At 41.2% G+C, this 18,445-nt stretch overlaps 2 protein-coding genes across 4 annotated transcripts; both read left to right on the plus strand.

Annotated features, from left to right (window-relative positions):
• Positions 1-414: 414 nt before the first annotated feature.
• On the plus strand, positions 415-9,376 carry plin3 (perilipin 3). Of its 3 annotated transcripts, XM_084548786.1 has the most exons (8): positions 415-538; positions 4,987-5,076; positions 5,277-5,472; positions 5,854-5,936; positions 6,524-6,755; positions 7,538-7,878; positions 8,160-8,378; positions 8,722-9,375. In XM_084548786.1, exons 2-8 carry the CDS (start codon positions 5,008-5,010, stop codon positions 8,860-8,862), a joined length of 1,281 nt encoding a protein of 426 aa, XP_084404912.1. In that variant the 5' UTR covers positions 415-538; positions 4,987-5,007; the 3' UTR covers positions 8,863-9,375. The 3 variants fall into 3 exon arrangements, with proteins under 3 accessions (XP_084404912.1, XP_084404911.1, XP_084404910.1); XM_084548785.1 differs by lacking the exon at positions 415-538 and having other exon boundaries at positions 4,747-5,076; positions 8,163-8,378; positions 8,722-9,376; XM_084548784.1 differs by lacking the exon at positions 415-538 and having other exon boundaries at positions 4,747-5,076.
• A 108-nt stretch (positions 9,377-9,484) lies between these two features.
• On the plus strand, positions 9,485-18,202 carry LOC311490980 (AN1-type zinc finger protein 5). The gene is made up of 6 exons (XM_084548787.1): positions 9,485-9,615; positions 10,774-10,973; positions 11,344-11,455; positions 12,861-12,988; positions 13,580-13,687; positions 14,625-18,202. Exons 2-6 carry the CDS (start codon positions 10,814-10,816, stop codon positions 14,771-14,773), a joined length of 657 nt encoding a protein of 218 aa, XP_084404913.1. The 5' UTR covers positions 9,485-9,615; positions 10,774-10,813; the 3' UTR covers positions 14,774-18,202.
• The last annotated feature ends 243 nt before the right edge of the window (positions 18,203-18,445 follow it).

Here is an 18,445-nt window from a genome sequence, read left to right on the forward strand (position 1 = left end):
GATGATCCACAGAGACCCCTCCCCTCAAAACATAGGACCCAAAGGCAACACAGGACACCCTCAGAAGGCCCATGTCCATTCTCTGATGAGTCACAACCGCCTGATTGTGTACATTCACACATACAAGGAATTTGTTGTGGTGGTTAGCACAATAAACATTACAACAATACAAGAAGTACACAAACAATATAAATAGTAAGCTGCAGGCCTACAGATTAAAAATGCGCATTAACAAACAAGGGGCATTCATGTAAAGTCTGTGAATCAGCAGCAACGTCCACTGAAGGAGTGCATCAGTAAAACATATTTATTCACATCTGAAGCCAACAAGTGCAGCTTCCAGAGGACCGTCGCTTCCGTGCTGTGATTTAATTGGCTAAAAGTTCATAAGACAGTCCCTCACTCCGCCTTTCCGGCATGTGTTGCACTGCCCTCTGAGGACACCAGCGTCTTGTCTTCTGGGCTGGACCAGTTCATTGACCAGCATTAACACGGTTAGGTCACAGCGGGACACAGGACCGGAGAGGCTGCCTGAGAGGTCAGTGGCCGATTTGACAGCTCGGTTTTTGATTGTGAAGCAGAAGTGAAACTGCTCCTGAACGCGTCGCTAAGCTAACATTAGCGCCTTTCATCTAGCCAGTCAACTTAACCGTTGCTTCCTCTTTCTAAGTTGAGGGAAACAACTGTGTTTACCTTTTCCCTGTCACGGCCCGAAGAGAGCCACGTCTCACCAGAAGATATGATTAATAAGAGGGAAGCGATTACAGGAGGGCTGTTGTCTGATGGAGTAGCTCATCTGGGGTAAAGTTCACCCAAGAGTGAAGTGGAAGAAATGTCACTGAGCTCTGCTTCATAATGAAACCTAGCTAGAAGGACATCTCTCTGTGTGTGCGAGGAACAGGGCTGGAGATCATTATTATTACACTGAGCGTGTGCCCTTAAAAGTAATATTGTGTCAGGCAGTGTTTCTTTTCAACTTTTCTCCCTTTTTTTCTTTGAAAATGAAGCAATCTCTTCTTGTGACCTTTCATCTGAGGCTGTGGCCCAAGAGTGTGGACATGATGAGCCTTGAGCAACGATGTGTTCTCCCACCTCTCAGTTTAATTTATTTGGGGGATTTCAGTGGAGTAAATAAAATAAACCGGTATTTTAGGAGAGAAAAACATCTAGATGCACTCGCTGGCCGGTTCATTGGGTACACCGGTGAAAACAAATGCATTTTAATGCAAATCATGGCTGTTATAATGTTTAGTTTATGTTGAGACTGTGTAAGAAGGGTGGTGATTTAACTACATCCTCCACAATGTATGATGTTTCTGTTATTTTGCGTGGGCCACTGGTTAAAATGGGATTATGAAAATAAAAGAAACACACATTCGTACAACACAGTGCAGTTCAATAGTACTACAAACCTCTAAAATGAAAACAAACTATTTTAAACTAATACTAAATACCTTAAGCTTCATGAAGATTTACTGCAGGACTGTAATGTTTTCATTTATGTACCTAATGAACTGGCAAGTTCAGTGGGTATGGAATTTATTGTACATTTATTTCTTGTCCTATCGTTTTAGTTTCTTGTGAAACCTCATTATTACCTTCGAACCATAGGGGTCTATCTAAATGATTTCCATAATAATGTCACTGATTTGGATAAATACCCTACTTAGAAGGATTCAAATAACCAGAGACACTATCAGGTTTTATCTGCTGTTTCTTTTTCTTTCTCCTCCTAAGTCTATTAACAGTCGTCTGAAGCTATATCAGCGTTAACATTAAAGATCACGTAGAGTTTTATCTCCAAAGAGAACGCAGTATCTTTCTCTTACGCGAGAGTGTGTGATGTGGTTACACACTGTGAGCACGACGTAGATATTCTTATAAAAGGAAGGGGCTAGATATCACAGTCAGTTGTCAATTAGATGACTATTTCTGAAAGTGTTAAAGAGTCAAGATAGTGTTGCGCAAATGCCTTCTTCGTGACATGTACTGTCCCTGTGAAAATTATCACAGGTTCATCTCACGGTTGATATCAGGGTGCTTAGTGTCAGACTTTGCTTTGTAATAAAGCCCGTGAAGATCTCATCAACTGCCACTTAGAAAAAGCATGTTGCTCAACCAAGCTGTTGCAACAAAATGCAATCACGCGGAGCCCAGAGAGATAATGTGCAACGCCAGAGCTCAGGGAAACATCAGAGAAAGTGTTTTACTCGCTTTGACAGCTAAAATGCGTGACATGATTAAAAAGAAGCTCTGTGTAAATGTTACTCAAAGTGCTTGGCTTCAACATAATTCGTTAGATATGAGGCTCGTATGTCGGGAGCAGCCTAATCTGTCTTTTCCTTCAGGCTGGCAACAGGTTGCAGCAGGTGGGCTGCACTCCTCGCGCTATGATCACAGGGGTCATATCCTTCTTTGACTCATCTGCGGAGACACAGGGTCAAGCTTGTCAGACACTTGGTAACAATGCTCCAGTTAAGACTGGTGGTGCTGATGCATGTCTCCGTGCACCATCTGGAAGAATAGAAACAGATGTTGTCCACATGTTGTGAGCACCAGCGGAGAGATCTTGCTGCGGAGGTTTTTTTTCCAATGAGTGAACACACCTCTTTCTTTCCCTGACTTGCATCTCTTCGCTGTGTCTTAGCTCTACGCTTACAACACAAAGAGGTGGAGCAGAGAGACTAGATTAATATACTCACTCAGTCTAATATGATTTAGAGGAAACCCGCAGCGTGTTACGGGAAGATACGCAGTATCTTATGATAAATTGGCCTGCTGTCAAAGATTTATCACAGCGTTGGAGTCGTCCCTTTTACATATCAGGTTATATAAATGGAGGGACCCTCAGTGACGTCACCCATAGGTTTCCTGAGGAGTGGTGTTGAACCCCAGTTTGTCGTCTCTCGTCGTCGCCATCTTGGCATTTTCTGACTCGAAAATAGGCAAAGAGCTGGAGCACGAGTGGAGCTGAGATGAGTGGGTGACACAGACTGCTAGCAACCTCTGACTGCACCCACAATTCACAGCCATGTGATGCTGTTTTATATTTTTTTGTAATTCACTGAGGTAGTCAAAGTCAAGTACATTTTTCATCAATGCCCCTAGTTAGGGTGCGTACTGTATAACTCAGACGACTGTGGTTTGATCTCCAGCAAAGAGTATTATGCACAAGGAGGCATGATAGAGGCTTTTATCCATATTATCCATATCCACTCATATATCCACACACATAGACGTCACAGTCAGACATGGGGTGAACACTTTTTCACCTGATTTCTCTGGTTTGAAGAACCTGTGCCACTTAGAAAATACCATACAGTTTATCCTCCTCATTTCAAGAAATATTCTCACTGTGTATATATGTTATTGGACAGCTGATTGATTAAATCACAAGTATGACTTTTTCCTATTCCCGTGGCCCCATTAAGTATTACATTTTATCTTCATTTAAGAGAGTATTTTATTGCATTTATGTAACAGGCTAGATTTCATTTACCGCCGTATTTCACTTGAGTTATTCTTTGGGCCTGGTTTTCATTTAAAGCAGTATTTTACATCAGTGGAAGTGCAGTATTGCTCAATGTTTCACTTCAGATGAATAATGTTAGACGTCCAGTTTGCCTGCTCGCCTTCATGAGAGCTTGCGAAAATCAGTCTCCAGCCGCAGTGCCCTGCGGGTGCTCGATTCCAACCATTATTCCTGGTTTCCCTCAGACCCTAAGTTATAATTTGAAATTAAACCAACATGTGTAGCTACAGTGTTCTTTTACACGATTCATCATCTCTGTTTTAATTTTTTGTTGAAGTTTTTAATAAGAGGACAAGAAAGGCATAGCCACGGCTATCCGCCATTATTTCAGGGTTTGTATTCACATTTAAAAGTTTGAGCGTGGAATTTAAATGAAAGAAATGGGTCTGGATCCTAGACTGTTTACAGAGATGGACGGAGCTACAGTGACAACACCCGTTGGTGTGGAGCCAGAAGTGATTATATTTGGATGGGTAAGGGCTAGGGAGGAGTATTCTTACTCCTCCCTAGCCCTTACCCATCCAAATATACCATAGGACGCCCTCTTATGCCGATCTAGGTCCTGGCTACACTGCCCAAGCTCACTGCCAATAGTTAGCATCCTAAATGTAAACTTAAAAAGCTTAGAGTAATCTAAGAGTGTTAGAGTAATTTTGGTAGCAAACTGTAACCTTGTAGCATAAGTTTAACTGGCTTTATTTCAACATCTTTACAATCTGTGCTTCAGACCACACTCGTCTGTAAAGACAGGCAAGCCACTATCTACTTATTAGTGTATTGTTTAGAATGACCACCAACACAGTGAACCAAAGATGGAAACTTAGCCAATGAGATAATGAATGCAGCAAAGAGATGTACTGACTTAATATGTTATGAGACACGTTTAAGTGGAATGGGTTTTTTGGAGGTAGCACCTAGCAACTGTTAGTGGAATTGCATTTTAAACCACTTCAAGTACAGTCAGTAGCCTGGTCTGATTTTATGTTTCGCTTTCTTGAACAAAAGGGAACTTCAGATGGGTTGTTTTTTTAAACAAAAGAAACAAGTAGAAATAAGTAGGATAAGTACTTTAGGATACTCGTGAATCTATGTTTTAACAATATAATGTAAGTACTAAAAGTTAAAAAACTTAGCTGTGGGAGGTCGAAAAGAAAATGTATATCTGTATTCATTTTTTGACTTGCAGCGCTGACTTAATGTATGAGACTTGAAATGTTTGCTTGGCTGAATTTTCTAAGTGCCATTTCATCCTTGTTGCATCATAGTGTTGACAAATGAATTTAACATGGCTGACTTGCCTTTCTGTGTGCATTAAACCATGAGACAGGACAGCGATTTGTACAAGATAAAGTGTATCAGCCACTCAAAGAGTATCAGAGAGGAAGCTGTATTTCATCATGAATACCAAGCAAAGTGAGGCGAATCTATTTCTGACACTCTATATTCCATGTCAGAGATTGAATCCAGGAGTCACAATGGCAGACAGCGGGAAGACTAATGAGACTGGAGCTGCAGCACCAGAACCAGCTAATGGAGATCAGCAGGTGGGGAGCACTGTGACCCGAAATGCCACCGATTACAAAACCTGAGCATATTATGAACTCATTTGACACCTGGAATTTCCCCATTTTTGAAAAGCAACTGTATAAAACGAATGAAGTAAACACAACTCAGAAAAATGACGTGATAGATTTTGCCCGTTAATTCCTTTTCACTGACGGTGGTAGTTGCAATTTTGTCCTAGACTGTTGTTTCACGAGTGAGCAACTTGCCCCTGGTCAGTTCAGCCTGCGAGGCGGTTTCCAGTGCCTACAGCAGCACCAAAGACAGCGTGCCCTTGCTGAAAGGAGTGATGGATGCAGCGGAGAGCGGTGTCCGGACGCTGGGTGCAGCTGCCACCACAGGGTCCAAACCTCTTCTGGACATCATAGAGCCGCAGCGTAGGTTCTTCTCTCTCATGATGATGATGTAATAAATGTGCAATGATACCCAAAATTCAAATGCACTATAAAAGAATATTGCAAGCTTATTGCACATTAAAGGTGTGAAGCCAAGGTCAGGTCCACTTGTTCTCTCATATCTAGAAGACCGTATAAGAATAAAAATAGGTTTCCTCTATCCTCTTAGAGCAGAATTTCCACATTAGTAAGAGGTGTCATTTTAATCTTTGAAAACTCTTTTGCTTGTTGCTGTGGTGTAAACATTGAACAGTAACTGTTGTTGTTAAGGGGTATTAACACAGAGTTGAAGGATGATTGTTTTAATTAAGTCAACATTTAATATTTTCCTATTAAATATTAAGTGAATTTCTGTTGTTGCAGTGTCCACAGTGAATGAGTATGCCTTGAAAGGACTTGATAAGGTGGAAGAAAAGCTGCCTATTCTCCACCAGCCAGCAGACAAGGTAAGACAGGAAATAATGCCGCCCTAATGTATTAATGCAAATAAAATAAAATTTAAAAAAAGCATTTCAACTCATATCAACTGTATTATTATTATTATTATTGGCTATGCTTTTTTTCTCTTCGCCATTTTACTGCATTGTTTAGTTGCATTTATGACCTCTGTCAAGTTTCACTTTCAACTATCTATCAACTGTCATGCCCCCTCATAATTCCAATCATTAACTAGCTCTCTAAATCAGTCTGCAAGTTGCACCACACTCCAGGTAACCATAGCAACACCGCTAACACATCACCATATGTGAACAGTAACCCCTCGTTTAAAAATAACCAAGCACTTGGTTAAACTGAGTGCAAGCAAATGTTGGATATACCAATGATTTTATATACTTTATATGGTCATGGTATCAGTGACATAATATATTTTAGCGTAATATAAATATTGTTATAGTCATAGAGAAATGATAGCCTCAATTAAACTAATTATTCCCTAGTTTTCTGGCAATAACAGAACAACTGTGTTGACGGTACAGAATAGCACCATCATTATCCTCCAAGCATGCCACATTAAATCATTTTACATTCTCAGGTGGTGTCAGACACCGTAGGAATGGTGTACCAGTCTGTGGCAGGAGCCAAGGATGCCGTGTTTGGGGCCGTGATGGGTGGCGTCGAGCTGACCCGGGCAGTAGTCAGCGGAGGAATCAGCACCGTCATGGGCACCAGGATGGGCCAGATGGTCAGCAGTGGGATGGGCCTGGCCCTCAGCCGTTCTGAGGACTGGGTTGACCAGAACCTACCACTCACAGAGAGGGAGCTTGGTCAGTATCTGTACTAAATGTGGGAGGTATAATCGGGAGCAGAAATAAACCCACACGTCTGCTGCTGAGGTGTTGACAGTTTGACAGCTGGACCGAATGAAGATTGGATGAGGATGTCGAAGAATATTATTATAAAGGAAAGGCTCTGGCAAGAAGGGGGTGGTTGTGATAAAAGTGTTCAATTCTACCATGGTGACTGAAGTTGAGCACATGAATGGCTGCTGCTGCTATTCATAGAGTGGGAGGCAGGACATTTCGGTGAACTTCCCTTCTGTTAACTTGGCCCGTAAAGCACCTACAATTTCCAGCACTCACAGCTTTGACACCTGCTACTGTGATGTCATATTACCATGACAGCCTGCCATACTCCAATATAGCAGTAATGCTCATCATTAAATCCTCTTCTCGGATTATGGATATGAGAAATATCCAATTGCAGCTGTGGCAGGTATAAAGTGTCCATAATGTCAAGAATCCATAATGGCATGGCGTCATGTTTTTATCTCTCTGGCTCCAACGACCACAGGAAGAGGTGAAGTGACCTTCAGATTTTTGACTTAAGCTTTTGAGAGTCAAGTAACCTAACTTGAAAGTACCTCCATTAATCGTTCCCCATGCATTATAACATACACAGCAACCCACGCAATAAAGAAAACGTTCAGTCTAAAAATCAAAAGGAGAGCACTGATTCTCTTATCCGAGCATCTAATTATTAAAGCCATACATAGACCATTACGCAAAAGATCTTATGACTAAATGAAAATAACGCTTTTATCTTTCAGCTGCTGTGGCTGAACCTGCCTCCTGTGAGGTCGCTACCACTTCAGCCAGCCCTAGCTACTTTGTCCGTTTGGGGAAACTCTCTGCCAAGGTACAAGAACGGGCTCTACAGCAGTCCCTGGTCCGCGCACGCCATGCCAGGGATGCCACCTATGCCGCGGTGGGTCAGATTACCAGCACTCTGGACCTGCTAGAGCGCACCCGTGCCGGTGTGGGTACAGTAAGTAACCAGATAGAAGGAGCCTCAGAGCAGCTGCTGCAGCGCTGGACAGAGTGGAAGCAGAAGCAAGAAGGAGCTGGGAAGACTGAGTCAGAGCCAGATGGGACCAAAGATGAATCTGAGGTCCGGAGTGAAGTGTTTTGAATTTAACAACTATTTTTTAACCAGAATATCCTTGAGAGAAAGAGAAAGTGAACAATGATATTACAGTGTTGTCAGGATTGGGATAAGGAAATAATATGTTCTCATATGCCGACACTAACTTTTGGATTAGAATGTTTTATGGACATTATTTATTTGATTTAATCATTTATTTATTATGTTAATGAGAATAATAAACATAGTATTGTCATTTTATTACTGTGCAGTTACCTGTTTCCAAAATTTCCACTTTATGTTCACAGCAGCTGGAATGGCGGACCCTCTCCATGGTGCGCGGGCTGAGTGACCAGCTGCGGTCAGCATGCTCCAGCGTGGTTTCAAGCGCTCAGGGTCTGCCAGGTGCAGTCCAGGACCAGCTGACCAACGCACGGCGAACCGCTGAAGAACTGCAATCCTCTCTGGGGAACACTAGTAGCATCACACCCCTCCTTCTGGAGCGGAGCCGTCAACAGATGACCCAAGTACGCTAATTGCACCACACTGCCTTTCCTGCTGTGTTTTATTTTGCTGCATCAGCATGGCTAAATATAGTGCTTACATTTTTCTTTTTTCATTATTTCAGTGCCATCATTTAACACAATTAGTCCCCCCATTACCTTTTTATTGGAGCACACATATAATACACACAGTCTTATTGTTGAGGTAAACTCCTATAGGCTTTCATTCATTCTTGGGGTTATCTGCTTATTTACATGCTTTTATGAAACTATGGCAGTCAGGCTTCGCTATTTCCTACACATATTTCATCTTAGCATGCTTTTTTTATTAGGATTACATAATTATGCTGTTATATATCTATTCCAGATTCAACAGTCCCTGGATGGTGTCGTGGATTATCTACTTAACAACACACCACTCAACTGGCTAGTGGGACCTTTTACTCCTCAGTTGACCGAGAAAGCAGAGGAAGATGTGCCCATGGAGCAGGCCGGCCCGAACCACTAAGATCATTTACTACAGTGACGGGAGACTGATGTTTGTGACTGTACATGGAGCCCTTTTTAAATATTCTCTATATCTGTTTGCTTTAATGAAAGATGTCTGAACTGACATGTAATCATGTTTTCCTTATTATGCCCTAAAAGTTGTTGACACTACAATAATCATGTAAAAGTTAATGAAATTCATTTACAACAACAAAAAGTATGGCCTTTCAGAATTTCTCAATGTGTACACTAAACATAAACATATTTTCTTGAAGATGAAAATGTGTACGTGAACATACTGTACTAATGTTTGACTTTTGCTGGGAGTATTCACAACATTCCCCAAACTTTGCTAAAACTGTGTTGTCTCTGAACCTTTTAAGCTTTCTTGAATCAGACGTAGAGAGTCCACAACGGTGCATTTCATTTATTTTTGAGGTTTTTATTTCAGTATTTGTTGTGTCCGAACTGTGATGGGTTTAAAGAGCTAATGGACTGTGAGTGAGCTGATGCGTCAATAAAAAAATTTTTGGCACAGCAGAGTCTCGGTGTGACGCTTTGAATACGTTGATGTGAGTTTTTGTGCTGCTGGACTTTGCTCCGTCGGCTCGTTTCACTCAGCGATCAATCGATGCTTGTGGTGACGTCATGGTCGTTGTTTCGAATGTCGGGAGCTAGCGCTGGGTAGGAGGCCGCGCGCTCTGCTGGGGACACAACTTGTACAAATCTGAAGCTCAAGGTCGTCGACAGCCCCCGATACCTGGATTTTCAGGTATTATCTTACTCCTAGACTGCCGCGAGGGAGTCCCGCGGCGTGTTGCCGATTTTAAACTAGCCAGGACGCTGTGGGGGGAGCACATTGCTCCGGGTCGGCTGCCTCTGCTAGCAATCCAGCTAGCGCTAGCCCGCTAACATTGGCGTTTATTCGATTGAAAACCCAAGATTTGCTCATAGTTTGTCGCCAAGGACGATATAGTTTACATTTTCGTTATTTTCGCCACGCTCGGAGGCCTCTAAACGAGTTTTGTCCTTCTTTTCGCATTGGTATGCAGTGGCAGACAGACAAAACCTCTACGCGAGGCTGTTTGCTAATGTTAACTGTGTTTGCTTTGAGCTATGCAAGCATAGGACGCCAATTGTTTTCTTCTGCGGACGAACTCATACTGGGGACAGTCAGCTGGAAGTTGTTCAGCTTGATCGTCAGCAACGTAGAGTTAACATTTGACAGTGTATCTGTTATTATAAGGGTTTCGTTTACGGTTTCGGTGGGGTTTTGACCAGACACGTCTTAAGCTTTTGTTCCTTTTTTAACTTTGTCCTGACCAAAACATCTTGTTCGGCGGAAGAAGGCACAAAACCAGCTGAGCTAGCTTACGTTATCGCAGACCTCAACTTGCCTTTTACACAGGAATTGTGTACCACTCTTTGTACCTTTTGTTTTCGTCGCTGTGTACAGCTCTCCGCCTAGTTTTTGTGACAGGTCCACAGTTTACTAATTTCCAAACTCCTGGCGCATAGTCTGAATGTTGCAGGAAGTGCAATACATTATTGCGCTAGCAGTTTTATTTTCTCTTTATTTCCTGCCATATTTTTGCCATTAATGTCAAAGATTATTTTTTGTCTTTTACTTTGATTTGGAAACATAATTCAGACTGTGTTTTCAAAGTCCAGTTTTGCTTTAGTGGCAGAGCTGGACTGGTTGTTGGACTTAATTTCTGGTTGATGAAGCGTGACAAACCTTCATTACGGCTACAAATAGTGGGCCATAACCCTGAGCTCACAAACAAACTCACTTTTTGTTCAACTCTACTCTCATGCTGCTATGCCAGTCTCCAAGCTCTTTTAGCTAAAAAAAAAAAAAAAATAGAAAAAATGTAATCAAATAGGGACTGCTAATCTTTTTGACTAACTTCTGCAACCCCATTTTCAGGAATATCCTCTCCCATCCCCCTTACCCCCTCTGTCAGAGCATGGCTCAGGAGACCAATCAGACGCAGGTGCCAATGCTTTGCACTATGGGATGCGGTTTCTATGGTAACCCCCGCACCAACGGCATGTGCTCGGTCTGCTACAAGGAACACCTGCAGAGACAACAGGGAGGGGGTCGATCCAGTCCCCCGGGAGAGAAAGGTAGGAAGATGGGAGAGACGTGACCTATAAAGAGCCGGGGTGTGCCGGATGTGAGTCTGTTAGGAGGGGAAACGACGGGAAGACTTTGAACATGGGGTCATTCAAAAACTTTACGAGTAGAGGGGCCACGTGAATTTGCTAAAAGGGATTGGAGAACAGGTAGCAGTAGCTGCCTACACTGTGGCATCAGAAAGCAAGAGAGTGACATCGCCATCTGTTGTTTCACATTAACCCCACCTATATGATCATTTTACATAAATACACAAGTGTCATAATAAGATACTTTGCTACAAGTTGAAAGTCGTCCATGTTCAGGGCTAGAACAACAGGTTCTGTGTTTGTACCATCAGACTGTCCTTTCCCCACACAGCTGCTACATCACCAGCAGGATCGCCGGGGTCGGCGAGTGTGACTGTGGAGAGCACAACCCCAGAGCCCTGTACAGAGGTGGCGGGAACTCCACCCGAGGAGCAAACGGCCAGGTAGGTCTGACAGCTAGAGAATTTCTTTGACCTCCGCTTTGTTCAGAAGATTACAAAAACACTGTACCACTATAAATTAGTCAGTTTGAATTCATTCCTCTAGGGATGACAATCACTTATTGTTGATCGAAATATTGCCGTTAATAATTTAATTGGTTCAAAGTAAGAACCACTAAGAAGGACAATGTGGGAAATGCAGTGTAGTTGTCAGAAGGGGTATTGTACACCCAGATGCATTAAACATAAGTTGCCAAACAAGCACAGTCATGTTGTAGTTGTATAAAGGGACTCTGGCAGATGTCCAGTGTAGGTTGCTATCACATGTTATTGTTCAAATTGTCAGTTAAAAACTTTGATAATATGTAGATCAGGTCATTACTAGCTCCTCTCATTAGTCCCGTCAGTTCATGCTATTACATCAGCTTTTCTCAGAGAATGTAGTCCAGATGGTAAGTACATTTACATTTTACTTATTAGAATACAAACCCTCTGGGATTATTCAACAATCCGTCTCACGATTCAGACATTTTTTTTTACTTTTACCTGATGGCTCTGATCTCTCCGGTAAGACCTCTGATCTGCCAGTCATTGGCACATTTCAGCCATTTGATCGGGTGTCTTTGCGCCGTTTGCTGAGTTTCGCTACTTACAAAGAAGAATAATTTTACTATGCCGTTTTCTACCGTGGCTTCCAGTAATTTTAAGAGAGCGTAAGTGTAAACCCTATTACTCTGTCTTCTTCGACAGAGAGGACGAGCTGAGCAGTACGGGAGTTTTCCTTGAGGGCCTGCTCTTAAAAACTGCAGTGTAAAGCTGGATAATTGTCACAGGCTCGGGTTCATGTTTTGCTTTATGGGTTGCATCAGCTATGCCAGTAAATTATTCTTTTTGAATTGTAAAATGCGTTTTCTTCGTACCATTATAAAAGAAATGTGGTGGTTGAGAAAAGCATTTGAACGCGGCGATCGCTCTGCATTCTTTGAGGTTGTTTGAATTAATTAAAGTTAACAACTTTCTGTTACAGTATGTGCTCATTGCACTAGATTTAGTTTGACAGTTTTGCTAGAACAGAACCATTCAAACAAGGATTTAATATTTAAGCGGTAACTGCTGTAATTGAATATAAAATTCCACAGTCTCAGTTTTCCTGGAAAACTGAGATTATGAACATTATAATATAATAAATTATTAGAGAAGTAAGCCAGTGACGGCTTCATTTCTTCAAAAAAGTCTTGTGTACAAGAGTACAAAAAGGTATTATGGCATTTTGGAGATACTATATATGCAGAGATAATGAGCACTATACAAAATGTGTTGCAGTGTATGCAGCAAATAAAATACAAGAAAACAATATTGTGTTATGAAGGATCTAAATTATATTCATTTGTGTTTGTTGTAATGTCAGTCCCAGCTCCCCCAGCCCAGTAACTCAACAGATGACAGCTATGAGCATCTCTCAGGATTCAGGAGCTGTAGACTCTGATCGAGCGGAGGCTGAGGAGGGAGAAGAGGAGGGTACTTCTAACAGCACAGGTAAACAAAATACAGGGCAGTGGTGCATTCTCCCAATCAATCCTTATCCACTATTCACATAAGGTGAAAGCTGTGGAGGGCACTATTTATTTAGGACTAATGGGGTGAATGTACAGGAATGCGCCAGCCTCCCTGTTGACAAAGCATCCTTGAAACAATAAAAACACGCTCTGTGATGATATTTAAATGTCCTTATCCATATAAAGGCAATACAACTCCAGCTTCTAGGATGTTTCTCTCCTTGGTTGAGCTCTGAATATTCATATTTTGTATGTATTGCATTTATGTATTGTATATTCTTCTTCTGTATTCCATATATATAAATTAATAGGTTGTTGGTGTAGTGGCCAGAAAGGCCCTTGTAAGAGAGATAAAGAACCCAAGAACCAAAGCACAGCAACATCAGATATGTTCTACGTTCTCTATCACATATCACAAAACTTCTCTTTAGGCATTTCTTTGGATTTTTTATTTATTTTTTTTTTTTTTACTCACTAACCTCAAACACACTGTGTGTACTGGTATATAGGCATACATTTTAACAAAGAATGAATGAAAACTCTTCTTTTTTTTTGACTTGTTTCCCATTAGAGCCAGTCGGGGAAGCAGCACAGGCTTCGTCTGATGGTGACCAAACTCCTGATAAAAACAAGAAAAAGAACCGCTGCTTTTCTTGCCGGAAGAAAGTGGGCCTTACTGGTGAGTGAGGAAAGAATTTTGCACACATACTGTACCTGCAGAACAGAGGTCTCCTTTTAGCAGCTGGGGATGGTCCAAATGAGTCATAAATCTGGTTTGCTGGGACTCTTCGCCCCTCACCTGACAATTATAATGTGACAATGTTTAACACAAGAGGAGTGTAGTTTTTTTGAAGATCTCTTGTCTCGTGGAATGAAATGACCAAATATGTATGTGGTGCAATCCCAATAACATCTTTTTATTTTCTATCTGCATTACTGTAGATAGAAATGGTGACAAGCTGTCACTATTTGCTGAAGCGGTAAAGGGCAGTTGTTATTTTAATTAACATTTTGATGAGAACTTATCTTTCAGATGGATATAAACCTTGACTTCCATGTGAGGATATTGCTTGTTATGTTGTCTCTACATAACAACTTAAGAAATATTAGTTAACTTGAATAACATAATTAATACATTTATTACCAAAATTATACTAAAATTAGAACTAGTGAAGATGTGTTCTGGTGTTTATCAAGATTCAATATCTGTAACTTCCGTATTTAAAGTGTCGCTACCAGCACATGCTTTTCCACCACAACCAAACACTTTGAGAGCAACATACTGCAGGTTAGTGGTGTATTTCACAGTGTCTTCACAGGCAGCCACACAGGAGCTGCCTTGGTGGAGGCTCTGGGGCCCTTTTTAGTGTTGAAAGTAATAATTGTAAGCAAATAATATGCATGTGACCTGAACACAAGCTGATCGTGACAAATTCAGGCTGAGTTGAAGGCCTACATTCAAATCCTTTTAACTTTTAGAGGCGCTTTAATAGTATTTATGCACATTTTAAAAGCAGTTGAAAGATGATTTTAAAAAAAATAATAATAATCAGAGCTCACTGCGTTGTCTGTATAAATGGGCATATGTGTAACATGTTTGTTTCTCTTCACTAAAGGTTTCGACTGTCGCTGCGGCAACCTGTTCTGTGCCATTCACCGTTACTCTGACAAACACGACTGTCCCTATGATTACCGGAGTGCAGCTGCTGCCCGCATACGCAAGGAGAACCCCATTGTGGTGGCTGAGAAAATCCAGAAGTTATGAGGACTCGGTGCGAAATAAGTCTCTCTGACTTTATGGATTTGAACAATGGCGACTTGGATGAAAACACCTGATATCATGGCTTCATTTGTTCATGGTAGTCTAAGGCGGGCAGGGTGGGGTGGTTGTGGTCGCAGCCACAGTTCAGACACTTCCCTTACTAGCATCTCCCTCTCTCTCCGCTAGTGACTGCAGCTGAACCTGAGTTTTTCCTGTATGTGTGCGTGATTGTATGATAGTGTGTGTGCGTGTGCATTTGCTTGAGAGTCGTGGAGAGAGCTGTAGGGGCTTGGTGGACATTTGTGTTGCCGTGGGGAGGGATGGCATTTGATTTTACCCCTTTTTGTTTCTCAGCTGGGGGAGGGGGGGTGAGTTTATTTTTATACAATCCCTGTCGGTAGTTGAAATTAAACGGGGATGAGCTGTTGAGGTGTGTGTCAGAGGAATATTTAGAGGGGGTCTAGTGAGTTAAAAAAATAATAATAATTTTATCTAACAATGAGACTATTTAAGGGCTTTGGAATACAAAATTTTACCCCAGACTGAAAAATGATGTCAAATTGGCCTCCTTTACTCAATGGGTCACCACATGTTCAACTCCAAAGTCTCAGCATTTTCCTGATATGTCTCTCTTTGATATATTGACTTATATGGATACCGGGTGCATGAACCGTTATTGGAAGGGGAAGGAAGGGGAGGTAAGGGGTAAGGGAACCGAGAACCTTGACTTATCTGAGTGATTGAATTATGTGATTTTTTTTTTTTTTTTTTTCCTTTCTGTTTTAATGAGCGTATGACATCAGAAGATCTATATTAATATATTGTAGTTAGCTTGAATTGTGTGATTGCATTCTATTTATTTTTTATCGGTTGGTCTGTGCTGGAGGATTGGCAGCATGTGTCAGCAAATCATTACGATTTGCACTTAACCTTTTTAATTATATTTAAGTAATTTCATCTTGATTATATAACCATTGAAGGAAAAAAAAAAAACACACAAGCTCTGACTTGATGGAGTAGAGTCCAGTTAAGCCGTTCCGATTAAGATTGTGCAGTAAAATGTCCATTCATTTGGATTTGGAAAACGAAGCACAACAAAGTGTGTCAGCTGCAGAGCACAAACTAACGTGCCACACCTACTCAGTTTTGTTCAGCATCTGGGTCATTTGCAGTTTATATTTGAGCTGTGTTGCAGGCTCACCAAGGAAATTGCCTTGTTTGACTGATGAGATGTTCTGTTTTAGTAAGGCGATGTGCTCTCCTTGAATACCCTTTTATACTCTATGGAGTCAGAGTCAAGCTCCATGTTTCTCTAACCACCAGCAGACCACTGACACTTGCTGAATGAAAACTGACCTGGGTCGCAGTTACTATACACATAACGACACACGTTCTGCTCAGCTAGAGTAAAGATTGTCGCAGTGCTGCGGAGTTGCGTGCTGTGCTTTTACAATGTGCTCAGATTCAGACGAGTCCTTAACGCCAAGGCCGCTTCTAGCTTGCTTTCTTCTAGGAAGATAGAACTCGCGTGCATGTGTGTGCAGTCAGACATACGGGGTTTGTAAGTGGCGGCGCAGTTTGAAATGAAGCTGGAATGTTAAAAAGCCACACAGCAGTAGCACAATGCATGGCTGGAACCTTGATGTTCAAGTGAACAGGACTCTACAGTTTTTTTTTTCTTTCCCAAATGTAAATAACATATGGCTCCTATTCATATAGTATAACCTTAATGTAGATTTTTTGCCAGGTAATAAAGGTGGGGGATTATGGTAAAGAATAGTACTATGTGTATTAAAGTGCTTTTCATAACTATCCAAAAAAAAAAAAAAGAATGTGCAACAACTGGCACAGCTACTCCCCCACCATCTTGTTTCCCGTTTATTTTCAAGTTATTACACGTAAAAGTATTTTCAATAACTGGCTCTGCCAAGAGTATCTCTCACTGGCTACGTGGCTTCTACTTTACAATACTAGTCAGGTTGTTAACAAGCCCCTCAAAGCTTTATTAACGTCGCTGAATTACACAGGATCCCAGTCCATGCTTTTATCCTGTTACTGAAGTCTATTAGCATAGCGATATTACTGAAAGTTAAAAAGGTCCCTGGTGAGACACGCAGGGCCGATTGAGGTTTCACCTTGTCATTATTAAAAGCTTTCCCTGTAAATGTTGCTTGACCCTGATCATTAAATATTTATGAAAGAGCTGTAGAAAAGTTGCAAGGAATTTGTGGGGTGTGCATTTTCCAAACAAGGCCACGCAGAATGTGTTGGATGCGAATGCCGTTCTACCTTGTAACCACAGAGTATCACGTTGCATCTGGTCGAGTTAAGTTTTTGCCCCAGTGATTGGAAAATTGGCCTTCATCAGAATTCAGAGTTGTTGACGGGACGGGTCTAAATGGCTGGTATGATGACTTGGCATACCAACTACATAACTAGTTACTTGGGATAAATTGGTCATCTATAACGACTGCGATTAATTCTTTCCTCCAGCTCACCTCTAGTAGATTATTGAAATTCAGATGGAGTTTATCTTGAGTGGTAAGAAGAAGAATAATTGTCTTATTCAGGGGGACTTGTGGTTGGTGCTGCTCTGCAGATTTGTGCGTGTTATATAAAGAATTCTCAAACTCACTGGGTTTATAAGAATTGCAAAATATTACTGCATACAAAATACTCTGATTTCCTTTACAAAGTAATGGTCCTTTCACAAAAGAAGTCTTCTACTTAGGATGATTGTTCAGCAGTGTAAATCATGTAAATCAAACACAGTTTACACTTGTTTTCTGTTGACTGCTCATATCAATGCCCCGACCCCTTTAAACCTGATTTTTCTGAATAAACGTGAGCAGTTTGAATGTAAACCACCATAATTCACACAAAACGCCCTGATATTGACTGTCTTTAGGCTGTGGATGGAGGCACTGTTGTCTTACATGCGATTTGGGACAGTTGGGTCACTAAATGCTTTATCTGTTTGTGATTTGGCACCAGCAATTAGGGCTACCATACTGAAATAATCTAGATATTATCAGTGCATATACATTCTTATCCTTCTGTTGCTGTTACGTTTCGATGTCTTCTATCCTGCCTTTATCACAGCCTTTCATATTCGACGTCTTCATCATCCAAGGGTTTGGATTGATAATAATGATGATAAACCTGAAAGTTATGATGAGTCCGGTTGAGTTTCACTGCAGAAGTTTAAGACAAATGAAGGTGGCCGTGTTCATTTTGTCTTTCGTGAGCTTTAGGGACATCTACCATGTTCACAGGGATGTAGTTCTTGTCCCTTGGCACTCCAGTCCCCCAGAAACACCACCAGATATCTTTTTATTTTGTTTTGTTTTTTTTTTCTTTAAAGAGTTAGGATTGTATGATGTGTAAGAGTAAGTATAAAACAATAAAATCACAAAGTTTATTTTAAATGACGCTTGTCTTTTGTATTTATTTGTTTTAATGCATTGCACGTATTGTCAAAAGGGTATGACTCTTAGACTTTCAATCCATTTGTACTTGAAGTCGTGAATAATTGCATGAAAGGTCTTTGCTACTTGTCATTTATACAGTACTAACATACTGTGTGTGTAAACTGTTTTCGGACTCAGCGAAACAGTAGGTACAAATAACCGTACACGAGAGGAGTGTCACTTTATTGCACTCAATACCACACAC

This window comes from Chelon labrosus, assembly GCF_963514085.1.
Source record: "Chelon labrosus genome assembly, chromosome: 7".
Classification (NCBI taxonomy): Eukaryota; Metazoa; Chordata; class Actinopteri; order Mugiliformes; family Mugilidae; genus Chelon; species Chelon labrosus.